This window comes from Temnothorax curvispinosus, unplaced genomic scaffold (assembly GCF_003070985.1).
Source record: "Temnothorax curvispinosus isolate PA1 unplaced genomic scaffold, ASM307098v1 QBEX01018459.1, whole genome shotgun sequence".
Lineage (NCBI taxonomy): Eukaryota > Metazoa > Arthropoda > Insecta > Hymenoptera > Formicidae > Temnothorax > Temnothorax curvispinosus.
The window spans coordinates 30,973-54,370 of NW_020228239.1; the positions used below are offsets into that span (position 1 = coordinate 30,973).

General features: G+C 41.2%; 3 protein-coding genes across 4 annotated transcripts; 1 reads left to right on the top strand and 2 right to left on the bottom strand.

Annotated features, from left to right (window-relative positions):
• Positions 1–596: 596 nt before the first annotated feature.
• On the bottom strand, positions 597–2,063 carry LOC112468418 (39S ribosomal protein S18a, mitochondrial). The gene is made up of 4 exons (XM_025037579.1): positions 1,926–2,063; positions 1,680–1,813; positions 1,469–1,592; positions 597–987 (listed from the first exon to the last, which is right to left on the bottom strand). Exons 1-4 carry the CDS (start codon positions 2,026–2,028, stop codon positions 863–865), a joined length of 486 nt encoding a protein of 161 aa, XP_024893347.1. The 5' UTR covers positions 2,029–2,063; the 3' UTR covers positions 597–862.
• A 772-nt stretch (positions 2,064–2,835) lies between these two features.
• LOC112468426 (UBA-like domain-containing protein 2) lies at positions 2,836–15,059 on the top strand. The gene is made up of 4 exons (XM_025037591.1): positions 2,836–3,410; positions 7,932–8,006; positions 11,777–11,870; positions 12,378–15,059. Exons 1-4 carry the CDS (start codon positions 3,303–3,305, stop codon positions 12,539–12,541), a joined length of 441 nt encoding a protein of 146 aa, XP_024893359.1. The 5' UTR covers positions 2,836–3,302; the 3' UTR covers positions 12,542–15,059.
• Positions 14,965–23,283, bottom strand: LOC112468425 (1-phosphatidylinositol 3-phosphate 5-kinase). 2 transcript variants are annotated; one of them, XM_025037589.1, is made up of 14 exons: positions 22,803–23,283; positions 22,377–22,582; positions 22,106–22,295; positions 21,775–22,012; positions 21,492–21,698; positions 21,191–21,405; positions 20,778–21,120; positions 20,334–20,694; positions 19,961–20,231; positions 17,180–19,880; positions 16,521–17,080; positions 16,014–16,346; positions 15,784–15,945; positions 14,965–15,705 (listed from the first exon to the last, which is right to left on the bottom strand). In XM_025037589.1, the coding sequence occupies exons 1-14, from the start codon at positions 22,915–22,917 to the stop codon at positions 15,500–15,502; spliced, it is 6,108 nt and encodes a 2,035-aa protein (XP_024893357.1). In that variant the 5' UTR covers positions 22,918–23,283; the 3' UTR covers positions 14,965–15,499. The 2 variants fall into 2 exon arrangements, with proteins under 2 accessions (XP_024893357.1, XP_024893358.1); XM_025037590.1 differs by lacking the exons at positions 21,492–21,698; positions 21,775–22,012; positions 22,106–22,295; positions 22,377–22,582; positions 22,803–23,283 and having other exon boundaries at positions 21,225–21,339.
• Between the last annotated feature and the right edge of the window lie 115 nt (positions 23,284–23,398).

The window sequence follows — 23,398 nt, forward strand, 5'->3', positions numbered from 1 at the left end:
TTTTATTATCTCCGAGACGAGGCTCTCTCTGGGCTAATCACTAATAAATTTAAACATTGAAGGATGTTAGAGGACTCAGGAGTGTGATTGGTGGCTACGGATCGCTCGCGGAAACATTTGCACTTGGCATGCGCGGAGTTCGAATTTCGGAAGGGTGATAGGCCATCGGCGGCCCACGTCATCGTCCCTACGTCACATTTTTCGTTTGACGATCCGAGGTAATCTTGCTTGTTTTCGATCACGATGTTTATAGCATGGATTTTTTGCTTGTTTGTGCGAACTGTTAGCTTGACTTTGTTATTAACGAAACGTTAGAGAATTTTCCGGAATGCGAATAAAGAAAGATCTATGCTATATATAACTTGACAAAGGATACTTTTTTGAAGCGAAATTTTATTGAAAGCGTGCTTGCGCTGACATGCAACCGAAAGCGGTTTTCGTGATACGGATTATCACGATCTGAAATACTCGACAAATGATAGGTAGGACTATAGTTCGTTATATGAGTAGGTAGGGTACGGGTAAATAGGTAAGGATTCGGATAGGCAGAGGCAAGGGAATATAATTCGGTAGTGTTAAAAAGATTGTAGACGAAATGATAATAATAACTTTATATTATTTCAGAAAAATTGAACAATATTGTTATGTGACAGCGATGCTTTCATAAACATTATTCTGTCTGTATAATTGTAGTGTGAATTACAGGAATTTTTGTATGTCAATGAAATTCTCAGTCTCTTTAAATTGTGAATCTTGTTGTAAAGGAAATAACTAAGCAGATTAACATGTTTGATTAAACAGTGATGCTCAACTGTGTAAGTAAAATATGCTATTCGATTCTATGCTATACATTTAACATTTCCTAGCGCCAATATTTATATTTTATGGTATCCTCATCGTAATATGTATTAAATCTTCTCCTTCTTGAATTTTCTTGGCTCATTGAACCCGTTTTATTCCGTTTTGCAAATCTGTTTGGTAACAAGCCTAGAAAAATAAAGCGACGTTACTCTAGAAATATATATCTTTAACACGTAATGCATACTTTTGCGATGTAATTAGGTTAACATTACAAAGATCAACCGGCAAATTCCCGAGCAACTATAAAAGATTTATTGAACTATAGAACCATAAAAGCTTGATTTAAATGTAAAAAATATTTGTTTTTATGTAATGTGCTTGTTTGCTGTTCGCTATAAGTTTTTTAATTTACTTGTTCATGAGATTACTGTTTAATTTTATATCTTTTGAAATATAATTTTATCAGGTTGATCACACAAGTTTTGAGGAAGATTTATAAGCAAGTCAAAATGTAAACTATTGTTACCTTCATTGTATAATAAATTATTTTACATTTAAACCAATATCTTTTATAGTTGCTCGGGAATTGGCTCTTTTTTTTCACAGTTAGCTTTTATCAAGCAGTGATTTATCCTTTTATTTAACACTTATCGACTTATATACAAACCTGCTCTTTGAGCCATAATCACCAAAACGGAAACTCTTTTCTGCTGCACGTTACACAACTTGGTAATCCTACGTGGCAACATAGTTCCGTTTGACCGCAAGAACTGACTTAGAATAAGAACATCCTGCAAAACGTACAAAGCACCTCAGAGTTAACAATTAATGTAAGTCACTCGCATAACAACATAAATTACTTAAACAATGGAACTTACTGTATGTTTGACGTCAAGTTCCGTGGCGCAGAGGGGACACGCGTGTGAGTCTATCTTCACCAATAAATTCTCCTTTGTCTGCGGCACTTTTACAGCTTCGATGGTTAAGACATTATCTTCTTTCTTCTCAATTACTGCGACAAGATAAAAGTTAGAATGCTAATAAACTCGTCGTATAGGTTAGGATCGCAGTAAAATTTAACGGATCCTCGGCGTTAAGCGACGTTTATTTAACAGCAGACTCACTCTCTCTTAAACGTGTGGTTGCGGATAGCGATATGTTTCTGTTAGATTCCGAGAAAATTAAACTTTTTCCAAATTGTCTCACGGACCGAAACAAAGCCGCCATTTTTCTCCAGTAGTTCTCGCGACGTCTCGTTCGACTCGTTCGTACTTCGTAGCGATAGCTGTCGATAAAGAAGTAAACGGGTCGGTATTTATAAATATTTTGGAAATATATTTAATTCACGGAGAGTTTGCGACACATTTTGTACGCGTTTCGCAAAATTTGCGGAAAAATCGGCGAGTTAAATTGATATTTTTTTTATCTTCTTTATTACTTTACTAGCAACTGGACAAACTTGGAAATTTTTAAAGGGACATTTACTTATTACGTAATACTCATTTGCACATCCGGTTCGCATCTGCGCCACACTTGTCTGCATTTAAAATGAGACAGGCATATGTAATCGCGAAAAAAATTGAAGAGAAAGAAAGAAAATATGAAACAAAAGTAAAGAAAGTACAAAAAATTCAACTGGGTAAGGACAAACTTCACGTCGCAGGGTACACGTGGCATAATTGCGTTAGCGCGTGAAGTTGGCACCCGAACGTGCTCCATATCGAAAATCGCATAGAAATTAAAAAGAAAAAACCTATCTGCCTTCTCTCTCTAATATAAAATTTAGGAAAGAGACAGAGAGAGAGAGCAAGCTCGTAAAAAAAAGAGGAATTTTTTATTCCAAAACATCCAGACGCATTCGAAACCAACTTCAAGTGGGAGGGCGTGAATGACGCTCCGTACGCCGCGGCGTGACGTCATCACGCGCAGCCAGCCGCGCACTTCACTTCGCTAGTTCGCGCTGCCGTGTCCGCGTCCCTCGCGCCCCTTCCCCTCGTCCTCGTCGTCATCGTCGTCGCCGCCGCCGCCGCCGTCGCCGCGCGGCCGTAGCGCTCTCGCGGCAGTCGCGGTCGCCTGCGATGAGTTTAGTTTTGAAAACAAAGGGCCGGCCGCCGTTTACCGTGGTGCGTCGTCGTCGTCGTCGTCACGCGGCTCGCGCGTAAAAGGAAACGGAGCAAACGGAGGCGCTTCGTCCGCAAGCGCACGGCGCAGACGGCACAGACCGGAGAGGATTAAAACCCGGGACGAGGTCGTGGTGTCGTTGTGTACGTTCTCACGGCTCCTTCCGTCCCTCTTTCGTTCACCTGTTTACTCGTACGTCCGTCCGTTCGTTTCCTACCTATCGTTCTCTCTTCCTTTCTGTCTGTATAGAGATTATTAAATCCCGCTTATTGTCTCTTTCTCCCCCGTCTCTCCTACGCTCTCCCGACCGTCCCCCGGAGTGCCCCGGGACAACTCTCCCTTCGGATCGTCGTCGGAAACGTGATCGACACACGAAAAAAATGGACGCACTACGGGAGCAGGTGATGATCAATCAGTTTGTGTTGGCCGCGGGCTGTGCCAGGGAACAGGCGAAGCAGTTGCTGCAAGCGGCGCATTGGCAATTCGAGGTGAGAGAGAGAGTGAGAGAAAGAGAGAGATCAACGATAACGAGACGGAGAGACCGTAGGAACCAGAGCGAGGGAGACGAGGAAAGAGGACCCGAGAATGTGCGCGTCTCGCGTTGCCCTCCCGCCTCCCCCGCCGTCTCTTCGAACGCGTGTATCGCATTATGCGCGGTGCATCCTCGCTCGGACACTGCTACGTAAACAAAGCTACTTGAGCGACGAAAATGGCCGCTGGCTCGCTCGCTCGGCCGCTTCAACGCCGCGTGACTCCGCCGACGAGTTCTCGCCTTCGCTCGCGCGAGAACGCGCCGATCCGCGGTGGCCGAGGTCCGCCTCGCTCGCTTCATTCATAAAAATCGGGGCGACGTTGTTGCTGATGCGGCAACGCGCTCGCGGACGCGCGTCGCGAAGACGAGCAGTCGTAAACCCGCGTGCCACGTCTCGTCCTTATCGGACGGTTCCTCTCCTTCCGCCCCCGCGGTCGCCGTGAGCAACATCTTGTTCTTACATCATGGAACTGATGGAACAGCGACCGTAAATATATAATGGGATGAAAGATCGCGCGCCTCGATCTTCCGGCGGACGCGCGAGAACCCGTCCTCTCCGATGTCGACACGTTGCGTCGCCTTTCGCTTCGTATCTCGCGTCCGGATTGTTTGTTTTCATTCGCGCGGGGCGATCGTCATCGTTACGCGACGGGATTTCGTCGCCTATTCTTTTTAGTTGAGTCCTTCCTGCTCGGTTCATCTTTTCTTTTTTTTTCTCGCCAACGCTGCAACGTGAAAAGAAAGAGGAGACAGGTGAACCGAGCGAGAGAAATTCAGAGAAATGAATTTTGATTCATCAATAATTCGTTCGCGATGCAAGGTGTCGGTATCGATTGCGCCAGTTTTGTATCGTGTCGTAGGTCTCGCCGGCATAGTATTGCGCAATATTATTGTTCTAGGTCTAGGATCCCGAGAGAGCGATTTTATGGTATTCCTCTTCTTCGGGCTCTGTCATCGTCGTCGTCCCGCTCTCTCGCGCACCGGCGCGTGCGAAATCTTATCCCAATTGACGGACGTAGGACGACGGACGGGAGGAGATCGATAATTGCTATTTGCGGCGAGTCACGTGGTATACCGTGTTTACACACGTCTTCTGCGATCCTGTTAGGCCGACGTTACACAATCCCGACATCTCGCCGCGCCGTTAAAAGCAGGAACTGGGAACCGACTTGCGTATGTGTGAATTCGGCGAATTCTCCGGCGGGCCCACACGGATGCCCGGCGGACACGCGAGCGTGACTCACCTATGCGTAATTTTCCCCGCGGACAATGGAGTCTCTCTCGTTGTTGACATAGAATCCCACTTTCCCCGTTACATATGGTAGAGAAAATTAAATTCGGCGGGCGAATTTATGCCGCCGCTTTTTAAAGCCGGATGAGGATGAAAAACGCCGTCGATCTTTCTTCCGGAAGAATTTCATAGCTTGTAATTAATTGCGTTACTTAGATTACGGCGATTTATCGTTCGTTCTGAAAATAAAGAAAGATGAGAAAAACAAAGTTGCAACTATATGTAAATATTTTTTTGCGTTAAAGCCTGCGGAGTGAGATTAATCGTTTATCGTCCAACAACACGAAACTCCTGACCAGGGACAGCTAAAAATAGATACATATTCTTTTATATATGTGTATGCTTTCGTACACATTGAGGGTTTGAAACAACCCTTTTGAAACTTATTCAGTATATTTGATTTCAATGGAATGCTATCAAAACCATGCAGGATGTAAAAAAATGTTTTAGACAAAAGCGTTTCGTGGCATTTCATGTACTTTGTAATATTTCGAAAATGTCATATTTTGTCGCACCTTCTCCATTTTCACGCGATTCAACAATTTTATTTAGACGAAATTTAAAAAGAGCTTTTTATTGCAAAATTAATCATACATCATAATATTGTTTACAGATATTTATATATTACTGAGAAAAAAGGATATGGAAAAAGAGAGAGGGAGAAGAAGAATAAAATGGAAAATTTTGAGAAGAATAAACATGGCAATATAATCTCTTGCATTATTTACATCATCTACTCGCCAGAGTATCAGGATAAATTATGCAATAAATTTCCATATTCGCTCGTTCAGCAGTACATAATTCACTTTTAAACACTCGTCGATAGAGCAAAGAACGGAAGAATAGGAGAGAGGGAGAGAAAGAGAGAGAGGGAGGGAGGCAGATAGATAATATTGCAGCACGCTATCGTGCATCTTGATTAGAGTTAGATCGAGGAATCTTTCTGTGTCTTTGACCACAACGTAAACAATGCGGCAATGTGTATTTATATACACGCTTCGTCTCGTCTCGTCTTGGCACGGTATGTACGTGTCAGCTCGGTGCAGCGCAATATACACAGTGTCCCATTATTGTACCGCATTATATCTTAATTATTGAGAGGAGAGAAAAGATCAATCTATGGGAAAGTCTGCTTTTCTGTTTCTGTAAAATATCGCGAAAGGTCTTCGCAACCAAGTTTCATCGTTAGCTTTATTGGTCCTGAATGTTTGTTTGATACGCTGGGGATTACTTTCTTACAATGTCTAAACTTGTTAGCAGTTATATCGATTTCAATTCGTGTGGTGAAACGGCCGCAAGGTAGATAGATAGATAATAATGCGAATGTTGCGGTGAATTCTCCCTGAGAACTTTCTCCATTCGACTGGAGTGCGGAGTGTTAAAGCGGAATCGTGCTATCCGAAGCCGTCGTCGAACTTTGTATTTACTTCTCATTAAAGCCCGTCGTGTATTTTATTCTCCCCCCGTTGTCCCCCGACCTTTCTCATTTAAATAAATCAACTAGACATAAGAGAAAACATCTGGATATCTATGAATTATAATTATGTAATATTAAAAAAAACTGCTTATACGTAACAAACAAAAAATTGGCTTAAATATTCAAGCAAATGTCAAACGTCCATCAAGTAAATATCAAGCATGCACGTATTACGCGTCATTCGGATAGTTAATTTTACGTAATCGCGATGTAATTACAACCATAATCGTAGTCATTAATTAAACATTTATCGCGTTGATCATGTAACTCGTTCGGCTAACGCGATATTCTCTGAAACCGCTAATTTTACTTATTCAATCAGATTTGTTCTTCAATTTGCGGTATACCAAATCCCTTTCTCGATAAATTTTGCAAAAATAAATAATTAATTTAACTCGGCGCTTTACTCTCGCCGTGATGTTTCTCTCTCGCTGTTCTTCCCTCTAGATATTTTTGTTTTGTATTTGCGACGTCAATAAATATTGAAGAGAACAGACCACACACGCACACACACATACACATTGGATCTACCTTTGCGCGTTTATTCCTTTCGCTGCGCTCTGACCGAAATATGAAACGTGTTCCTTGCCGCGCTGGCCTATTACATTCTTATGCTAATGCCCTCAATGTACCCGAGAGTATCGAGTATCCCCGGCACTTTAATTAAACGCCGGTGGTTGAATGTCATGGTATATTGTGTAACGCGTTTGCCTTGTAATAACGAGCGTTTAAACTCGTGCCGCCTCGATTCGAAACGATTGCTCTCTAATAAACTTACATTTGTATAATTATTAAATTGTTATCGCAAGGTATAAATAGTTGCCGGCTATCGAGATGCGGAGCGAGCTGCTTATAGATAATTATTAATACATTAATAACTGCTGATAACTGACGGACCGTGTTACAACGTGATAATTATCGAATATCTTTATCGGTAGCTCCCTGGCAAGTGCAAACGTATGTTATATCCGATACGCGGGAATCGGATATCGATGCTATAAAGCATCGGACGATACTGACGAAGCGGCTTGCAAAACGAATCGAAACGTTCCGACGGGCATTTTAATGACATCTGGCAGAGTTCTTATTCGGTCCGATTACGTCGTCCGCTCGCTGTTCCTAATCATAGAGACGACTATACGATCCCTTGTACTCGATCAAGATTAATGCGCCTAGAGACAGTGACGCAAAACAGTATATTAAAACTTTATCTCAATATGTCTTACTGTCTTAAGAGTAGATTACGAAATCGGTAAAGGAAAAGAACTTCTTTAACAATTAAGCTTCAGAATTGTAGATGGTTAATCAAACTGTTTGTTTCATTACTCCAATAATGAGTATCGAGTTCCATTTGCTCCATTTTATTTTAAACTTGGAAATAAAAGAGAGATATTTATTATGTACCTGAAAAAATTCAATTTTCTATTTCTTTTTGGTACTCGATATTTGTTATTTAAAACGAGTTAACTGTATTTTACGAGCATATGCATGTATGAAAGTACAATTGAAAAGCTCAAATAATGAAGTTTATTTTAAAATTGCGTCTAAAAATGTCTGAAAGATCAAAAGTCTCAGAGAATTTAAGTTTGAGTAAACATTCTCTGCTGTACATTAGCAAAAATAATACTATGTAATATGCTTTCTTATGTATTATTTTTATGCATTATTTAATCAAGCATATTCTAACGATCGTGCTTTTTCTGTTACAGACCGCTCTCAGTATTTTCTTCCAAGAGGCGGCGATACCTTCATGCGCGCAAGGAGCCGGCACCCACTTCGGCCAAGTAAGTCTTCGGCATCGTTCACTTCTAACGTGACTGACGAGAAAAGCATACAAAGGCGAACCACGTACATCGGTGCACTCCGTGCAATAAATGAGTATTTCCGCATCGGCGAGTTGTGTGTCGTCGGTTTCGAACACTGGAGACAAGCAAGATGAAGTTTGGACTCGTTACGTGAAAGTTATATTTATAATATAAAATCTAAAGGAATGCAGCCTATAGCTATATTAATTGATCACGAATGTCAATTATTTCTTACGCAATAACTGCCATTGATTTCAGTATCATGCGTTTTCCGAGTTTTCATGTGTATTAATAACATTGTTATAATTATATATTATATTTTCATGACTCACATCGCGCAATCAATACAAAACAAGAATAATTAATAAATATACTGACGTATGTCCCATTACGCACTTGGGAAACTCAGAGAAATTATTGATTGTATTTTGCACAATTCCTCAACATTTAATGAACGCGTTATAGCTGACGTTGTAACTTTTCTTTACATAGCATTGTCGATCTCGAAACTGCAAATTTCTAAAAAGCTAAGGATCTACAATTCAACGTGTTTTGTAGACACATGTGCGTAATTTTATTAATATTTTACATTAATATTATTAAATTAAATTAAACTGATTACTCGCAACAATGTCTAAAATCCATTCTAAGCTCTATAAAGTTCTTCAAAGGTCAACAATTTATTTAAAAATTATTCTAACATGTTATATTGTCTTTGACGAAGAGTAATTCAGTTTGCCTTTTCGCTCTTTAATTTCCTGATGGGATTCGATTACAGCGATTCCCAATCCGAGCGGTCGGGTCTCCTCCTCGGCCTGGCGTAATGTGACACAACAGAGTCGCGTTGAAGTATCGGATTCAGTCAGCGAGTCGCGTAGGCCGGCGACTGGTGTGTGTTCCCGTCTTATTGATTATTCAAAAGTAGGTTCAGCGAGCGCGAAAGATCACAGAGAGCCAAGGAACAGCGCGGACTAACACGGCCGGGCAAGCCAATTCACGAATCTTCGTCGTCGTCCTCCTCTTCGCGTCGCGTTAAGGTGCAGACACATAAGACAGGAAAATCGATTCTAGCGCGTGTCTGACCTTCACTTAGGTTGACTATCATCCCTTCCGCGATAATTTACACTGCTCTTTGATTAATCGCCCGTTCTCGCGAGCTTCTTTATCCCGCGCAATTTCATAATTGTGCAAGATGACCGTGCAGCGAACTCGAATGTAGTTTGATTATATTTCTATTTCCAGCCTTTTTGCAACCAAAACAAAACGTGTCTTATTCTGACGTGGCCTTTCACACAGATTCTCGATATGCTAATTGACAAACGTTTATTTGATCCAAACGTTTATTCTGATAACTCTACCAGATTTGCGTAAACTGTCATTTACTTTTTATTTTTCTATAAAATCCAGTTCTCTGTACAACTTTCATTAACAGCCCACATAATAAAAATCCTTGTTAAAAATTATCTCTTATTAAATAATGTTTGTCTTACAGAAATCAAGATTTAAATAGTTCTTGAGCCATGATCGAGCAGAAAGGAAATTTAGACGATTGCATTTCAAAGTAAATATCTAACTAGATCTGAGAGATCCAATTTGTAGTTCCGGGGTTGACGCAATAACGTAATAACGATGAAGATAATGGTGCAACGACGTTTTATTTGGAAATTGCTCGAACAACCGTGATTGGCAGGTCAATAAATTCAGTCGAATGAGCAGTCACGTCGAGAAAAACCGGTTGCGAAGGCTTCACCAGTAAATGTCAAGATCAGCCTTTTCGATTAACTGTGATATCTAATGAAAGCGAAGGTGATGCTCTCGAGACAAAAGACCAAGGAAAACCGGCTGACGACGGCCGGCTAGTGGTAGGAGCGTTTACTATTCTCGGTCCGCGACGGCACATTCCGATCAGTCGTGTGCCAAATCTCGTCCGCAGGGCGGGATGAAACGTGCATCATGACGCACACTTTCCGGTTCCCTCTTATTTCACGCATCTGTTCCATAACCGGTCACATTATCTTCCTTCGCTGTAATTTGCATATTGTTTCATCTACCCAAGGACAAGAATATTATGCCTAGTTACGTAAGGTGTGTTATTTTACGCGATATTTTAACGTACTATAAATACTGAGTAAATATTTCTTATCTCAAGAGCAAATATTTAAAATGAAAGTATCACTGATTTGGGGAAAAAAATAAAATGTATAAGTTTAGTTTTTTTATACGGTACACGTTGAAATGCCGTATATCTTTACATGAAATTATAATATTTATACATAATTTGATTCTCGTATTGCATAAGTAGGTATTCAGATTAAAAAGTGACTAGTTTACGAGATAATGTGTGTTTTATTTTGACATATTTGAATATAAAATATATAAAATATTCATTTTTCCATGACTTTATGTAAATGCTTTTATGCACAGAATAATAAGATAAATCAACTAATGCAAAAGAAATAAATAATAGATATAGATATTGCATTTAAATAATCGTTTATGTATTTGCTTTAAAATTATTTAGTTTAAATTTAAATACATCAAACTAAAATTGAAATTAAGAGTATAGATATAAAATATGTAGATATATATTTACATAGAAAATTTTAAATGTAAAAACTGGAAATTTTTGTTTTCTATAACGTGATAAAAGATATCTATAAAATTGATAAAGAGCAACATCTCTTAGTTGCTAGCTCAGCAAATTATCTTAGTTTTTGCGATATTTTTTATGCATAAATCGAACGAGCGATTTATATTAATAAAAATGCTAGATATATCGCAGCCTTTCAAGCTTCTCGTAAAATAACAGTGGGTCATACAAAAAAGTCGAAGTGTAGAAATTTTTGTAGCGGAAGATAAGAGCATTTGATTCAGAATAAAAAACATAAAACGAAAAGAGTATCTCGCATTTCGTGAATAATCTTTTGTAATATTTTGTCGCTCAAATTTTTGAATATAATTGAGGTCATCGAAATTATTTAACCGAGATAGTCTTATCTGGAACAGTTGGGTATAGTTCATTCACGAAACATATTGAAAACGCAAAGGCAACAAGGTTCACTTTGCGAGAGAACATCGTCAATGGCGGTTATTTAATAGCCGCTTATCGGCGGCGAATTATCACAGCCGGTCGTTGCCATGCTAATACACATGTCCCCGTATTGTTTGGCCATCGTATCCGTGTACCTGACCGTCGTCACATGCAGGAGCGGAAGGTTCAACAACCCTGTTAGCTAATGGTCTTTCATGTCGATAGATAGATTTCTTGTTTGGTCTAGCCTTTCCAGTCGAAAATACACACACACACGCTTGCTCTACGTCAGTTTCTATCTATTTTTCCAATTTATAGAATAAATGTTTTGCTTGAGATAGTCTTAACTTTATAGAAATTGCTATTTGAAGAAACTTAAACAATCGGAAATTTTTAGGGAACTTTTTTCGAAATTATTTCTTCCAAGATTTTATTTTTATTTTACGAATATTAAATATATGTAAAAAGACTTACATTTTTAGTGTTAAAACACATAGATCTTTTTTAGATTTAAGATTTTTAGATTTTCGTGTAAGTTTTGTTTAGATAATTTAAAATTATCTATAATTATATATAATTATAAAATTTAGTTTCCTTATTTTCTATAAAATAAATATAAAATACACTTTTAACGAAAGAAATTTATTCCACATAATTGAATTTTCATCGATAATAATTTTAAACATTTGTAAAGAGACAGCTATTTTTTTATTTGCAGATAACACCGTGCAACACGCCAGCCACTCCGCCGAATTTCCCGGACACGTTGCTGGCGTTTTCCAAAATGTCTGCGGGTGAAAAAACTCCATCGGGTAAGTTATTAATTATGGCAACTGTAACTCTAATATGTCAGTAATTAAAAACAATGTCATACAAACTATCTTGTGTGTCTATTTTAAACGGGCTGTTATTCGCGTGAAGTTTCAGAACAGAATTCTATTTATAATTTTATACATGCTGCATATTTGAGCGTTATTTTCCATATGTATTCTCCATTAGTACTTTAGCTCAATTTTTCAAATGTTTTTCGTTTTACACGGCGTATCAAATTATAGATAAAAATATTATGATACAATTTATTTAACGGGGCTTTGCACTGGCTTGTTATCGATTACGTAGCATTACGTAACATTTTTTATTTACGGATTTTGACAAGACCTCTTCCGAAAATGTCATCGGTAAAATATCGCTAAAATATTAAGATAAACTAATATTATATTTATATGTTATGTAATTAACAGAAAAGTGCTCAATTATCACAGAACCGTCGTAAAGCTGATTTATGACATTCAGAGATCGTTTTGCTGAACGTGTTGCAGGAATGTCGCCGAGCCAGAATGGATTTCAGGCGAATTCGACACCGATGGCGAGCATCGTGCAGCATCACGCCGCCGGCGGCCGGTGTAGCGCATCCGGCAACACGACACAGCAACAGACGCAATCCCAACAGACACAATTCGGCCTGGGCGAGCCGCAGAGATAAAAATGACTGTGCTAATTGGCGATGCGCGAGCACGAGACGTCACGTAGATGCGCGCGATAACGTTTCCGGAGAACAAAATAGTGCGCTCTAAGCAAGGGAAGAGTGAGAAAGAGAGGGAACGGGAAGTGAAAAAACGTATGTACGGAAAAGAGGAGAACTCCCCCTGTCTTCTGAGAAAGAGCGCGTCCTTCCCGGGAAAAGAATGAGGAATGATTCGCGAAATTCGCGAATAAGATCGCAGCAACTACACGAGATACCTTCTACAGATTGGAACTGGATTGCTATTGAATCGTTACGTTATTCACGCACAATAAGCGACGTACATATTGTGTTACGTGCGAACGCGCGAATAAGTCCCGAGTATTGATTTCCCCGATAATGCCTGAGACAGAGAGAGTGTAACACGTATTTCGATTTCCTTCTCGGCTTCCTCGAGACATCTAATACATAGAATAGGGTCGAGTAGTCCGCTATATGTATATGTGTATATGTATGGCCGGTACGAAACGCGAGTGAGGAAGAAGAGATGAAAATCCATATCGAAGAGCCTCCTTCGTTTTTTTTTCTCTGACATGTCGGGACCATCTCGTAGGTCCAAAACGGTCGAGGACATCGACAATCCTGGAATGATCGCACTGTGAGAACGGCTCCTTCACTCCAATCTGACTTCCTTATCTCCTTAGATGCTATAGACACGTGACTGTTTCTCAGATTCACCGTACATCACCGTTAGACTAGAGAGGGTGAATTTCCGCTAATCACTTCCACACCACAGTACAAAAGAATTGCGAGGTACAGCTTCCTCGGTTACTTGAAAATTTTTACTTTATCGCACCTTTTCGCGGAAAATGACGGGAAAATGTACGTATCTTCAATGTAGGTTGAAAGTCGAAATCGCTACTGCACAATGATTCGCAGACATTCGCTTAACCACGGAACTCGAGTGTTTTATTACGATCCTTTCGCTGTTGTCTTAAAATAGTGATGCTTACGGCACACGCGTTACTCGCGCGACGCGTGCCGTTTCCATAAACGATATTTCGATGGTATAAATATAACGAGGCTAAGTATAATAAATGAAACTCTTGTAAAAATTTGTAAAAAGAGTATCCCGAGTTATGTAACGCGTTTGTTTTACATAATAAATAACTATGTAAAAAGTAAGTAAAATAAAATCAAGGAAGATCTCGCGAGTGATAAGAGTATAATAGTCTGAAGGATTGATTTAGGTGAACAGAGTATGACCGGTGAATACGAGCAGTGAGGAATTCTTGAATTCGATTATTTCGGCTACTCGCGAATAGAGATTACTGCCTGGTTTTACGCAGCACTAGACTTCACGATGTTCACAAAAGAATGCTCTTGTATGGCAGCTGGCAATACTGATTCTGATATCATAGTATATCAATATCCGAATATATGGAACTCTGTATCTTTCATTATATTTCTCGTAACATACATGGTCGATTATTCATACTATAGATACATATTTGTTTCCATTAAGACTCTATTTATTCGATGTAGCAGCGAATTTAGTTCTTCACAGCTTTTTAGAAGCCCGTTTGAGGTTCCCATTCCTTTGCTGCAACCTTATTGAATTATGACATAGGAAGTGAAAAATCGTGTAAATTTTTTTTCTTACACTATATATCGAAATAAATTAGTTCTTTTGTATGCCAATATTCGCGTTAAATACTGTAGATTGATAAAAATATACCGAAAAAATGCTTCTTTTTCTTTTTTGCTTCCTCATATAGGAAGCTTTGTTATTATTTTACATGCATTAGTAAATGCAATATGATATAATGTCTTTTTCAACGAAAATGAACATTATAACTTTATGAAGATGTGTAGGTAATTTACCTAGAAAAGACCGTCTTTAATATATTTTATCAATCAATAATGTCAAATATGCATGTAAAAGGACTAATCTATTTCTACAATATAGAAAAAGTATTTGTATGATTTCTTGCTGTTAATGTTACAATTCAATACGTGGTAGTGCGGTGATAGGATCCTTAACGTAAAACAACTAACAGAGAATTCTTTATTCTTTATAATCTCTCGATATATCAGACAGAAAAATGTCTTTACAGACACGCAATACGGTGTATTCGATCCTTTTATTTGTAGTTATATAATAGATAGTCTCGATCATAATAAAAAATTTTTAGGTTCAAGCTTAATTTGATAATTTAACTTTCATGCAATAGCATCCAGGCGTCGTATAACTTTGTTAATGGGTTTATTGTAAATAATAGTAGATATTTAGTCGTAAGAAAAAAAAAGTACTTTGTGAAGGTACGAGATATTTTTTCCAATAAGGTACACGCTTTAATATCTTCCTTACGTTTGTGTACTGTCTAGGCTGTATTCAAAGATGATATAAAACTATCGACGAGGAACGAGAATGTTTTACTATGTTGAAATTATGATTATTGTTTATTTGACTATTACAAAGACAGATAATGGTCATGTACATAATTTTGAAAAATTAAATAAAATATTGATAACGGTACTTTTCCTCCTCTTCTTTCTTAGTCTTGGCGGTCTAGTTTCATTGCTACCTTTGTACTTTGAGAAAGTTTGAGAACGAGCAGTTGCTTTTAAAGTATACTATAAAATGACTACTATGTACATTTGCTTAATGCATACGATGTAAGATATGTACAGGTACACGTAATTTCTTAAGCAGCCGTAGAAGTTACTTCCGTACGAGAAGTTTAAAATACGTAATGTAGCAATTAATAAGTTACTTAAAAAACTGGTAACTATTAATATCACTTTCCAATGATATTTTTCGAGTATGTTATCACGGTATAAAATATACAAATACACGACGAACGTACGCGACGCGCTCGTATTTTTGCCAATGCGCGTAAAAAATCTACATCAATTATATATTAAAATTGCCGTATGTAAAATCGCGTTCGTATTTTTGCCTTTTGTAAGTTGTATTTACTGCGGTGGTATCTCAACGCTTTTTCCTAGACCCGACCATCTGTCTGGCACCGGCAGGAAGTAGCGGTGCATCGCGGCTATAAACCTAGCGCGGTATTCCTCCGGCGATATTATGGTCGGCAATTTACCTTGGCCACCCAATATACCGGATTTCTTCACCATTGTTTCCAGCTTTTTGTCCCACGTGAACGTCCTTATGTAATCTACGTGAATTGCGAGAGATAACGAGTGAGATCGATGCCAGTCGACGAAAAGACAATAATATACGTAGTCATTCTTACCTATTATTCCAAGTACGAGCTCGTCGGAGCTCGGTTCCAAGCCTACTAACAACGAATAGTCCATTACCGAGTTATCGGCTAAGAACTTGGTGTCTTGTTCGATGGCTCGATTTAATACTGCCTTGGAATGGGATCGTATATACAGAGGAGAGTCACAGCTCACTGAAATGCGAATGCTATCGTTAATTTTACGACTAATACTTATTCACAGATACTTAGAGAATACATACTGTTTAACAAATTCTCATCCAGTAAGACCAGTTCACCCTCGTGGCACGTGTCGTCCGGATTCACCAGCCGATTCCGCACGGATCCCTTCAGGTCGAATTTGTCAGTGATGATTCGATTATAAAAGAGATTCTCCATCACTAACACGCTGGTACGAAGCGCTGCGTTAGTCGTATTGTTTTTGAATGACACTCTGTACACACCGACTATCTTGCCTAGCAATGTCGGTTGCTTAGTTTGCTGACACCTTTCCATGTAGGCGAAATAGTTGGGCGCAAAGTCGAGGAAGATCTGCATGTCAAGTCGAGACATCTCTTTTATGATGAATCTATCATCTGCAAAGAAAATTATCTCGATAACGTGCTGTAATCGAAGCGATTAAAGATCAAAGACCTTTTTTTGTAGAATGTATATTTCTCTTTTATCTTATTGTGCAGATTAATTATAGTGAATGCAAGTTTAATGCGGTTTGTAGGATGGATAGTTAAATGAAGCATACGACATCGTACCTCTGCTCTTGCAGAAGGCACTGCCGCTCTTTCCGCCTCTCGCCGTCCATTGCACGGTCCGACTTAGGCTCCTCGTGAAACCGTCCTCGCCGCAGGGTAGAACGTTCTCCCTCAGCGCGGCGAACTGCGCGGCAAAGTATATCCTGCAGAAGAAATTGGTCGTGGCATCGTTGAACTGCACCTCGATATAATTCTGCTGCTTGGTCGCTTTCTTATCGTCGTCGACGTCAGGAGCGACGGCGCCACCACCACCGCTCGTTTCCGCGCTTGACACATTCTTGTCGGATTCAATGGGACTGCTGGCTGGATTGGGACTGTTGCCTCGGAAGAAAGACAGCACGGACGGCCGCTTGAACTCGCCCGATTGCGCCAGGGAACTGTCGAGGGAACTGTCCCTACCCTCGGGAAACTTACGTTTGCTTAACGGACTGGGATTTAATTCTGGTCCCTTCGCTGTACGTAAGAGCTCCTGCAACGCGTGTTTGTAGTCGTGCGAGTCCAGGGCGTACGCAATTATGGACGAGAGCTCGGATTCGTAGACCACTATAGGTACCACGGATCTACAAAAGAAGTGTGAATTTTATATACATTTATTTCACAGTGTCCACCACCGTACAGTGGAATACCACAAGATTGAGATTACAAATCATGCGACATACCCGAGAGGCAGCAGGTAGTGCTCTAAAGGCCCCAAGGGATTCGATATTGTATGGTTGACGGAAACGGACGGTAGCAATTGCGACAGGATCGTCTTCTTCTTCTTCTTCTTATCCTGAACGTCGTCGGAGGATAGCGGCAAAACGTCGGAATGCGATCTCTGATGCATCTTCGGCGAGCCCGGAACGTTGACGACATCGTCGGGATTACCGGGCGGTTCCAGAGGCTCATTGTCAGAATTCTCGATCAGCTCGGACGCTTGGACGTCACTCTGCGCCACCGCGATCGCGTCGATAGCGTTGTAATCGGCCGACATGGGACTCAGGTCCTCGACCTGCGACTCCGACGCGGTGTCCTCAGTTATGTATCCGTCGGTCTCGACTATGCTGTTGCTGCCGACCGTCATGGATCGTTCGGTGAATCGACGCGGCCGTTCGTCCTTCTTCTTGACCGACATCTCCGACAATTTGTTATTCCACGCGAATACAGCCTCCGCAATGAGCCGTTTGAGTATCACGATGCCATCCTCGATTCTGAACATCAGCCCTTGCACTTGTCTCTCAGACGTCTTACCTTCCAGCTTCTTATTTTCCAGTGTTGGTGACGTTAGCTTCAATTGGATTTCTTCAATCTTGTTCTTGAAGTACTGCTGATCCTTAGCTAGTTGCTGCTTGGCAAGGTTCAGGACTTCCAAGTCCGTCTGCAGACTCGTTAGCTTTTCTCGTATCGCCGTGAATACCTCGTCGCCCTTCAACGTCACGCTCTTCATCTCCTCGATCACGTTGGCGTGCTGCTTCGGATCGTAGATGATGTTGATTAACGGCGGCGGCAGGGAGATCTCCCACTGCGAGATCTTGGTGAACTTGAACACAGCCAGCATGTTCTTGCGCGTGAAATATTGATAGTGATCGTGGTGCAGGGAATGCTGACACGCGTCCATACCGCGTTTCGTGTAGACACCACCGTAGAAGCGTAGCTCGAGATACTTGGCGAATGACAGGCACCACGTGTCGCCTGACATCGGCACCACCGGCGACACGCTCTTACACTTGACGCATTTGCTCCACATCAGGATCTGATCGGTGTCCTCCTGCACGAACGGCTCGCAGCTCATCTCGCTCAGGGTGATGTGCACACAGCCGCCGTCGTGCGCGAAGCGTCTAACGTGCTGAGCGATTTGCGCGCGGCAATCTTGCGCCGGACACCTGTATTCCATCGTCAAGCAATAACGTTCCAGAAAGCGGCCGAGCGCGATGTCGTTCTGGCCGTACATCGTCATGTTTACAACCCAGGGATTCACGCAGAACGCCGGGGTGTCGTTGCCGGTGTGCGAGAAGCTGCAAAATAGAACGGAGAGGCGTTGGTGGCTGCTGGGATCCAAACAATCCGGCCAGGAAGGCATCTGCTGCTCGCCGCTCTCAAATGACGCCGGTGATTGCTGCATTCTGTCCAGCAATACGTTATGCGTCGGATGAATTCTGTTGCCACACGCGCGGAAATTCGCCAGAAGGCTCTGTACCTCGCGACCGTCTACGTCCGTGGTCAGACGAGCCTGGACGAACGGATGCTGCGGCTTCAGCTTGATGTTCATCCAGTCGCGATTATCAAACTGCTCGCTCACAGTCACGCTGTTCGTCCGAGTCTCCTTGATCTTGTCGAGAAATTGCGCCGAGTAATAGATATCGCGCGGGAAGAAGCTCCTCAGCACGCAATTCCTCCCGATTTCGGTCTCCAGATAAGGTATTGAAAATTTTAAATACGGCGACACGCTCAGCACCGTGTCCTCGAGCGCCTTCTTAAATTTGTTTAACAGTGGAAAATCAGCGACGCACACGCTCAGACGTTGACCACTCGGACTCGTACGATTGAACACATCCTCGTCATCCTCGTTTAGATATTGGTGCAACGGATCACTCCGATCGCTTATGGACTCCCCGTAGATACGCTTCTCTTCGGAGGATATTCTGTCTTTCAACTTCGCCTTGTCGACGAGTTCGTCGGTCTTTCGCTCGACACACGTATCTTTGTTCGCGAATAATTCCATGGAGTTATCACATACTTCCGTAACATCGGGATCAAGGCCCGAGGTATTTACTACCAAGTCCTTAGATTTATCATCGTTATGTGGAACTGTGTCGTTTTCGCCAGATATTGGCGCGGTATCCTTCGAATCATGCAGAGATGGTTTTAATTTTGTTTTAAATAACTTTAAGGTGTCATAGGGATCTTCTGATAACATCGACGATACTTCTTTTAGAGAATTTGTATTTAAAATATTCTCAGAGTCATTTTCATTCCTTGCAGATATACTTGAATTATTTGTCTGAACATTCTGTACCTTCTGCTCACTGTCAGGGATACCTTCGTGATTTTGATTTATCTTGGACGATTTCTTCGTCACATCGATCGCGTGTGTTTGTTCATCGATAACGCAGCTTTCGAGTTTCTCGGTCTCCTCGCCATTCGAAGAATCCTTTTGAGACGTTTCATCCAGAAATGAATTGTCCTTAGGTGACGGCGGTTTAGCGAATTCATCCATGAGGAATGACTTTTCGAGACGCCACGAGTAAGCCGCGAAGATCATCATCGATGTGACGTTTTTCACCTTCTTTAATTCGAATTGTGATCCGCCTCGCAATACAATCGTCGCGCCTAAATGCGGATTTGCACAGCCTTCAAAATACATCAGTGTCTTGACACCTCCTGAAAGAGAGAGACAAAAGAAAAGAGAATTTAAGTTATGAAATGTGTATAATTATATACATATATATAATTATACTTACTTCGCTCATCTGGAAAATTTCTTAAATAAAATTTCTTGCACGTGCCAAGCATATATCTTGCGCTTATGTGCGCGTCTATAGTGTTAACAATGCTAGCGCCCGTGCATCGCGCGACTCTCTTCAGTACACTAAGTTTCACATTTAGCACCAATGTCACACCGCATTCCCTTAGTCTATCCTGAGCTAATCTGGCTACGGATCGATGTACTAGTACTACATCCGGACCCAGAGCGGTGATTCTCGCCACTGTGTGTCCCAGATACTCACTCTCCTAGAAATTTATTGAAGAAATTATAATATTACAGCGTTATCTTTAAAAATAATATAAATATTAAGATTGAATAAGTGAAGATAGTAAAAGTTTATAATGTACCTGCATCATTACAGGCTCTAGGCTTATCAGTTTGCCCTCTACACGCTGATACATCAGTCCGCATTGCAACAATAAGATTTTCGGATGAGCGATCATGGCGTTCATACCGCGATGAGCGATGTTCTTGCTACAAATTATGCCAGATACGATCTCGCAGTCATCTCTGCTATCACCGGGACATTTCTTGAATTGTACGTACTGTCGAATATCCAAATTATCTGCGTCATGATTCAGATCCGGTCTAACTTGATCGATTATCTGATGCGCGATAGACAGAATCGTATTCGACCATGTTTGCGACAAGCCTTCTTTGCTAAGAAGTTGTTTAATGAGAGAATCTTCATGCGCTTTGTACGCAGATCTGTAAAGTATAAGCAAATGTCATTTACTTTCCTATCCTACTACCATTATAATTAACTGCAAAATATCGAAAAAAAAACTCACGTTAAACACTCGTACGCGCTTAATTCGCCAAAGGCTGTTCTCAGATTAGTCGCTCTGTGCCAACCGTTTTTCTCCTTGAATTCGTGCACTTGAAGCGTGTCGCTTAAAAGGTCGTCGCATATCTTGAGATTGCAGTCATGCGATTTAAGATTAATTTCCTTCTGCTCGATTATTCCGTCGCTACTATCGACGGAAATCGCGGTTAAATCCTCCGAGGTAGGTCTCTTTAACGTGACAGTGGATGCCTCCAGATTTAAATCTAAATAAAAGCTCGAACTAGACGACGGCAAACGACCAAAGGTTTGCGAGTGCGAGCTCATCGGTCTAGTTTCGCTTTCAGAATCTGTAAGCAAATCGAACATCGTTGAGCAATTGCTTGTCTCATCGTCGAAAATCTCAATTTGTCGTATTACCCGTAGCCGAGTCATGTTGAGGAATAGTTTTTACCCAGGCTGGCTCTTGCGCATCGCATGTCGTCCGCTTTTCCGTTAATAGATCTATGTTTTGCAAAGAGGATAACGGTACCGGTCTGAATACGGTCGCCGAATCGCTGAATACATAATCAGGGGCAACCGATTCAATGAAACCCGCTTCTAGTAAGGCTTGGCCTATCGCAGTCGCCTGCACACTAAAAAAAAAACTTGAGTCACAATCTCAATTCCAATTAACGCGATTAGAAATAGCAATCTAATTTTGCCGGATTGGGGAATGTACCGAGTGGCCGCTTTATTCTGAACTATCATCCAATTCACTAATTCGTTCGCCAAAAAACAATTGTAATAGCTCTTCAATCGAATTCTGTGCGTTTGCAATTGAATAGCCTGACTAGAGCGGAACAATTCTTCCCAGATCATCCTTAAAGAAGCCGAATTTTGTAACACAAGTGAGCGTTCCTGCGATGTTAAATAGCTGCCGCTCGATCTGTAAAACACACACATGTAAGTCATAAAAAAATATATATAGATAGATAGGCATATATGTAGATTAATTCTCGTACGGTCCAGTCGCGTAATTTTCTTCCATGTATCCTACGCTCGGCTTCCGACATATCGACGTTTCGTCGCCCATGGTTTCGTTAGCGTGTTTCCGTGCTAATAGCGGCGAATCATTTCCGTACTTCACTTGAAGATCCTCCTGCAGGGCTTTCAAATCCGCCGATAAGTCGCTCCTCATGTCCGACGATTGCAAGTAGGAAAGAACTACTTTACAGCAATATGTACAAACTCTAAGATTTCCTGAAAAACATATGAAAAGAAACAAGTAATGTAAAGAATTACACACACACATACACACGCGCGTGCATTTCGATAAATATATATTTATAATACCGGTGCATCCCATGATTTTCCCCGGTATTTGATCAGAACAGCACTTGGCACAGAAAATTTGCCCGCACACGCGGCAGTGGTGCTTTCGTCGAAACGTCGTAAATCTTTCGCCGCACTCGTAACACTGTTTGCTCACGCTATCCGGCATCCAGAAGCTCCTTAAGTGAGAATCCTTGTACGAACGTAGATTCTGCGACAATACAAATAATTTTCATTCTAAGAAATCTCATGTAAAGCACTCGTGCAATGTGAGGGTATCTTTGAAACTTACATTGCTTTTTAACGCTACAATATTGCTGATGCGCTTTAGTACATTTGGTAAGCTACGGCCCTCGCTAGTATCTAATGGGAAATTTATTATACTGCTACTATCGTCGTCCGGGGTTTGTTCCGTGCTCTCCGACTGCTTCCAGGACTCTGAGTCTGAAGAGCTGCGCTCGTCGTTGTTGGAAGACACCGTGGAATCGTTAGCGCTATCTAAACATTGATCGCAACAATCAGAAATTATTTACTGGGTATAAGAGTGACTATTATTTTGTCATTATAACGTCATCGGCTTATCAAGCCTTAAGAAAACACCGCAATAAAATTGCAATATTTTATTACAATAACATACATTAATATCTATTTAATATGGTGATAAGGCACCGATAAACTATGCATGTTTACGTAGGCTAAATAACGTCTGGATACTAACTCCTGGTGAAGCTGAAGAACTTGGAGAAGAGCGACGCTACGACAGGTTGGTTCTCCTCGGGGCTCAACGGAGCGAACTCCGTGAGCTTCGACGGTGAATTCATGTTCCTGTTCATTCTCACTGATACTATCTCCTCGCGCGCATCTTGGAGCCAAGCGAAGCCACAACAATCAAGAGCGCACGTCTCTCCCGATCATTACCGTGCCACCATCGGCATGCTATCGGGCACTATCCCCGATCCCAATCCTGCCGAACAGATGCGACGCACGGAAACAGCCGGGGCCACCGGGACAGCAGGGAGTTCTGACAGCGATGACAACCGATCAGATGATCGCGATCGTAGCGACCACTGGCACCGACACTCGGGAAGGGAATCCGTTCGTTAGCGCCCCAGTGTTCACGAAAGAGTGCATCCCGAACTACGTTGCCGCGTTCACGAATGTTCCCAATGGGTAATGTGCCTTGATGACTTCCGAGTTCCAGTTGCGCTGGCAATACGACAAAGATAATTAATAAAAATACGCGACGCCATCCAGCACGTTCAAAAAATCATATCTCTGATTAATATTAAATGTCGAGACGTTTTCAAAATAATA

Bases quoted from the DNA above. Each gene is read 5' to 3' on its own strand.
- LOC112468418 (XM_025037579.1), bottom strand. From the start codon at position 2,028: ATGGCGGCTTTGTTTCGGTCCGTGAGACAATTTGGAAAAAGTTTAATT. The intron at 1,593-1,679 runs GTAAGTTCCATT...TACGTTTTGCAG, and splicing joins AACTTGACGTCAAACATACA to GATGTTCTTATTCTAAGTCA. The intron at 988-1,468 runs GTTTGTATATAA...TTATTTTTCTAG, and splicing joins GATTATGGCTCAAAGAGCAG to GCTTGTTACCAAACAGATTT.
- LOC112468426 (XM_025037591.1), top strand. From the start codon at position 3,303: ATGGACGCACTACGGGAGCAGGTGATGATCAATCAGTTTGTGTTGGCC. The intron at 3,411-7,931 runs GTGAGAGAGAGA...TTTCTGTTACAG, and splicing joins CGGCGCATTGGCAATTCGAG to ACCGCTCTCAGTATTTTCTT. The intron at 8,007-11,776 runs GTAAGTCTTCGG...TTTTATTTGCAG, and splicing joins CCGGCACCCACTTCGGCCAA to ATAACACCGTGCAACACGCC.
- LOC112468425 (XM_025037589.1), bottom strand. From the start codon at position 22,917: ATGAACAGGAACATGAATTCACCGTCGAAGCTCACGGAGTTCGCTCCG. The intron at 22,296-22,376 runs GTAAGTTTCAAA...GTATTGTCGCAG, and splicing joins TTGTAGCGTTAAAAAGCAAT to AATCTACGTTCGTACAAGGA. The intron at 15,706-15,783 runs GTAAGAATGACT...CAATTCACGTAG, and splicing joins GCTCGTACTTGGAATAATAG to ATTACATAAGGACGTTCACG.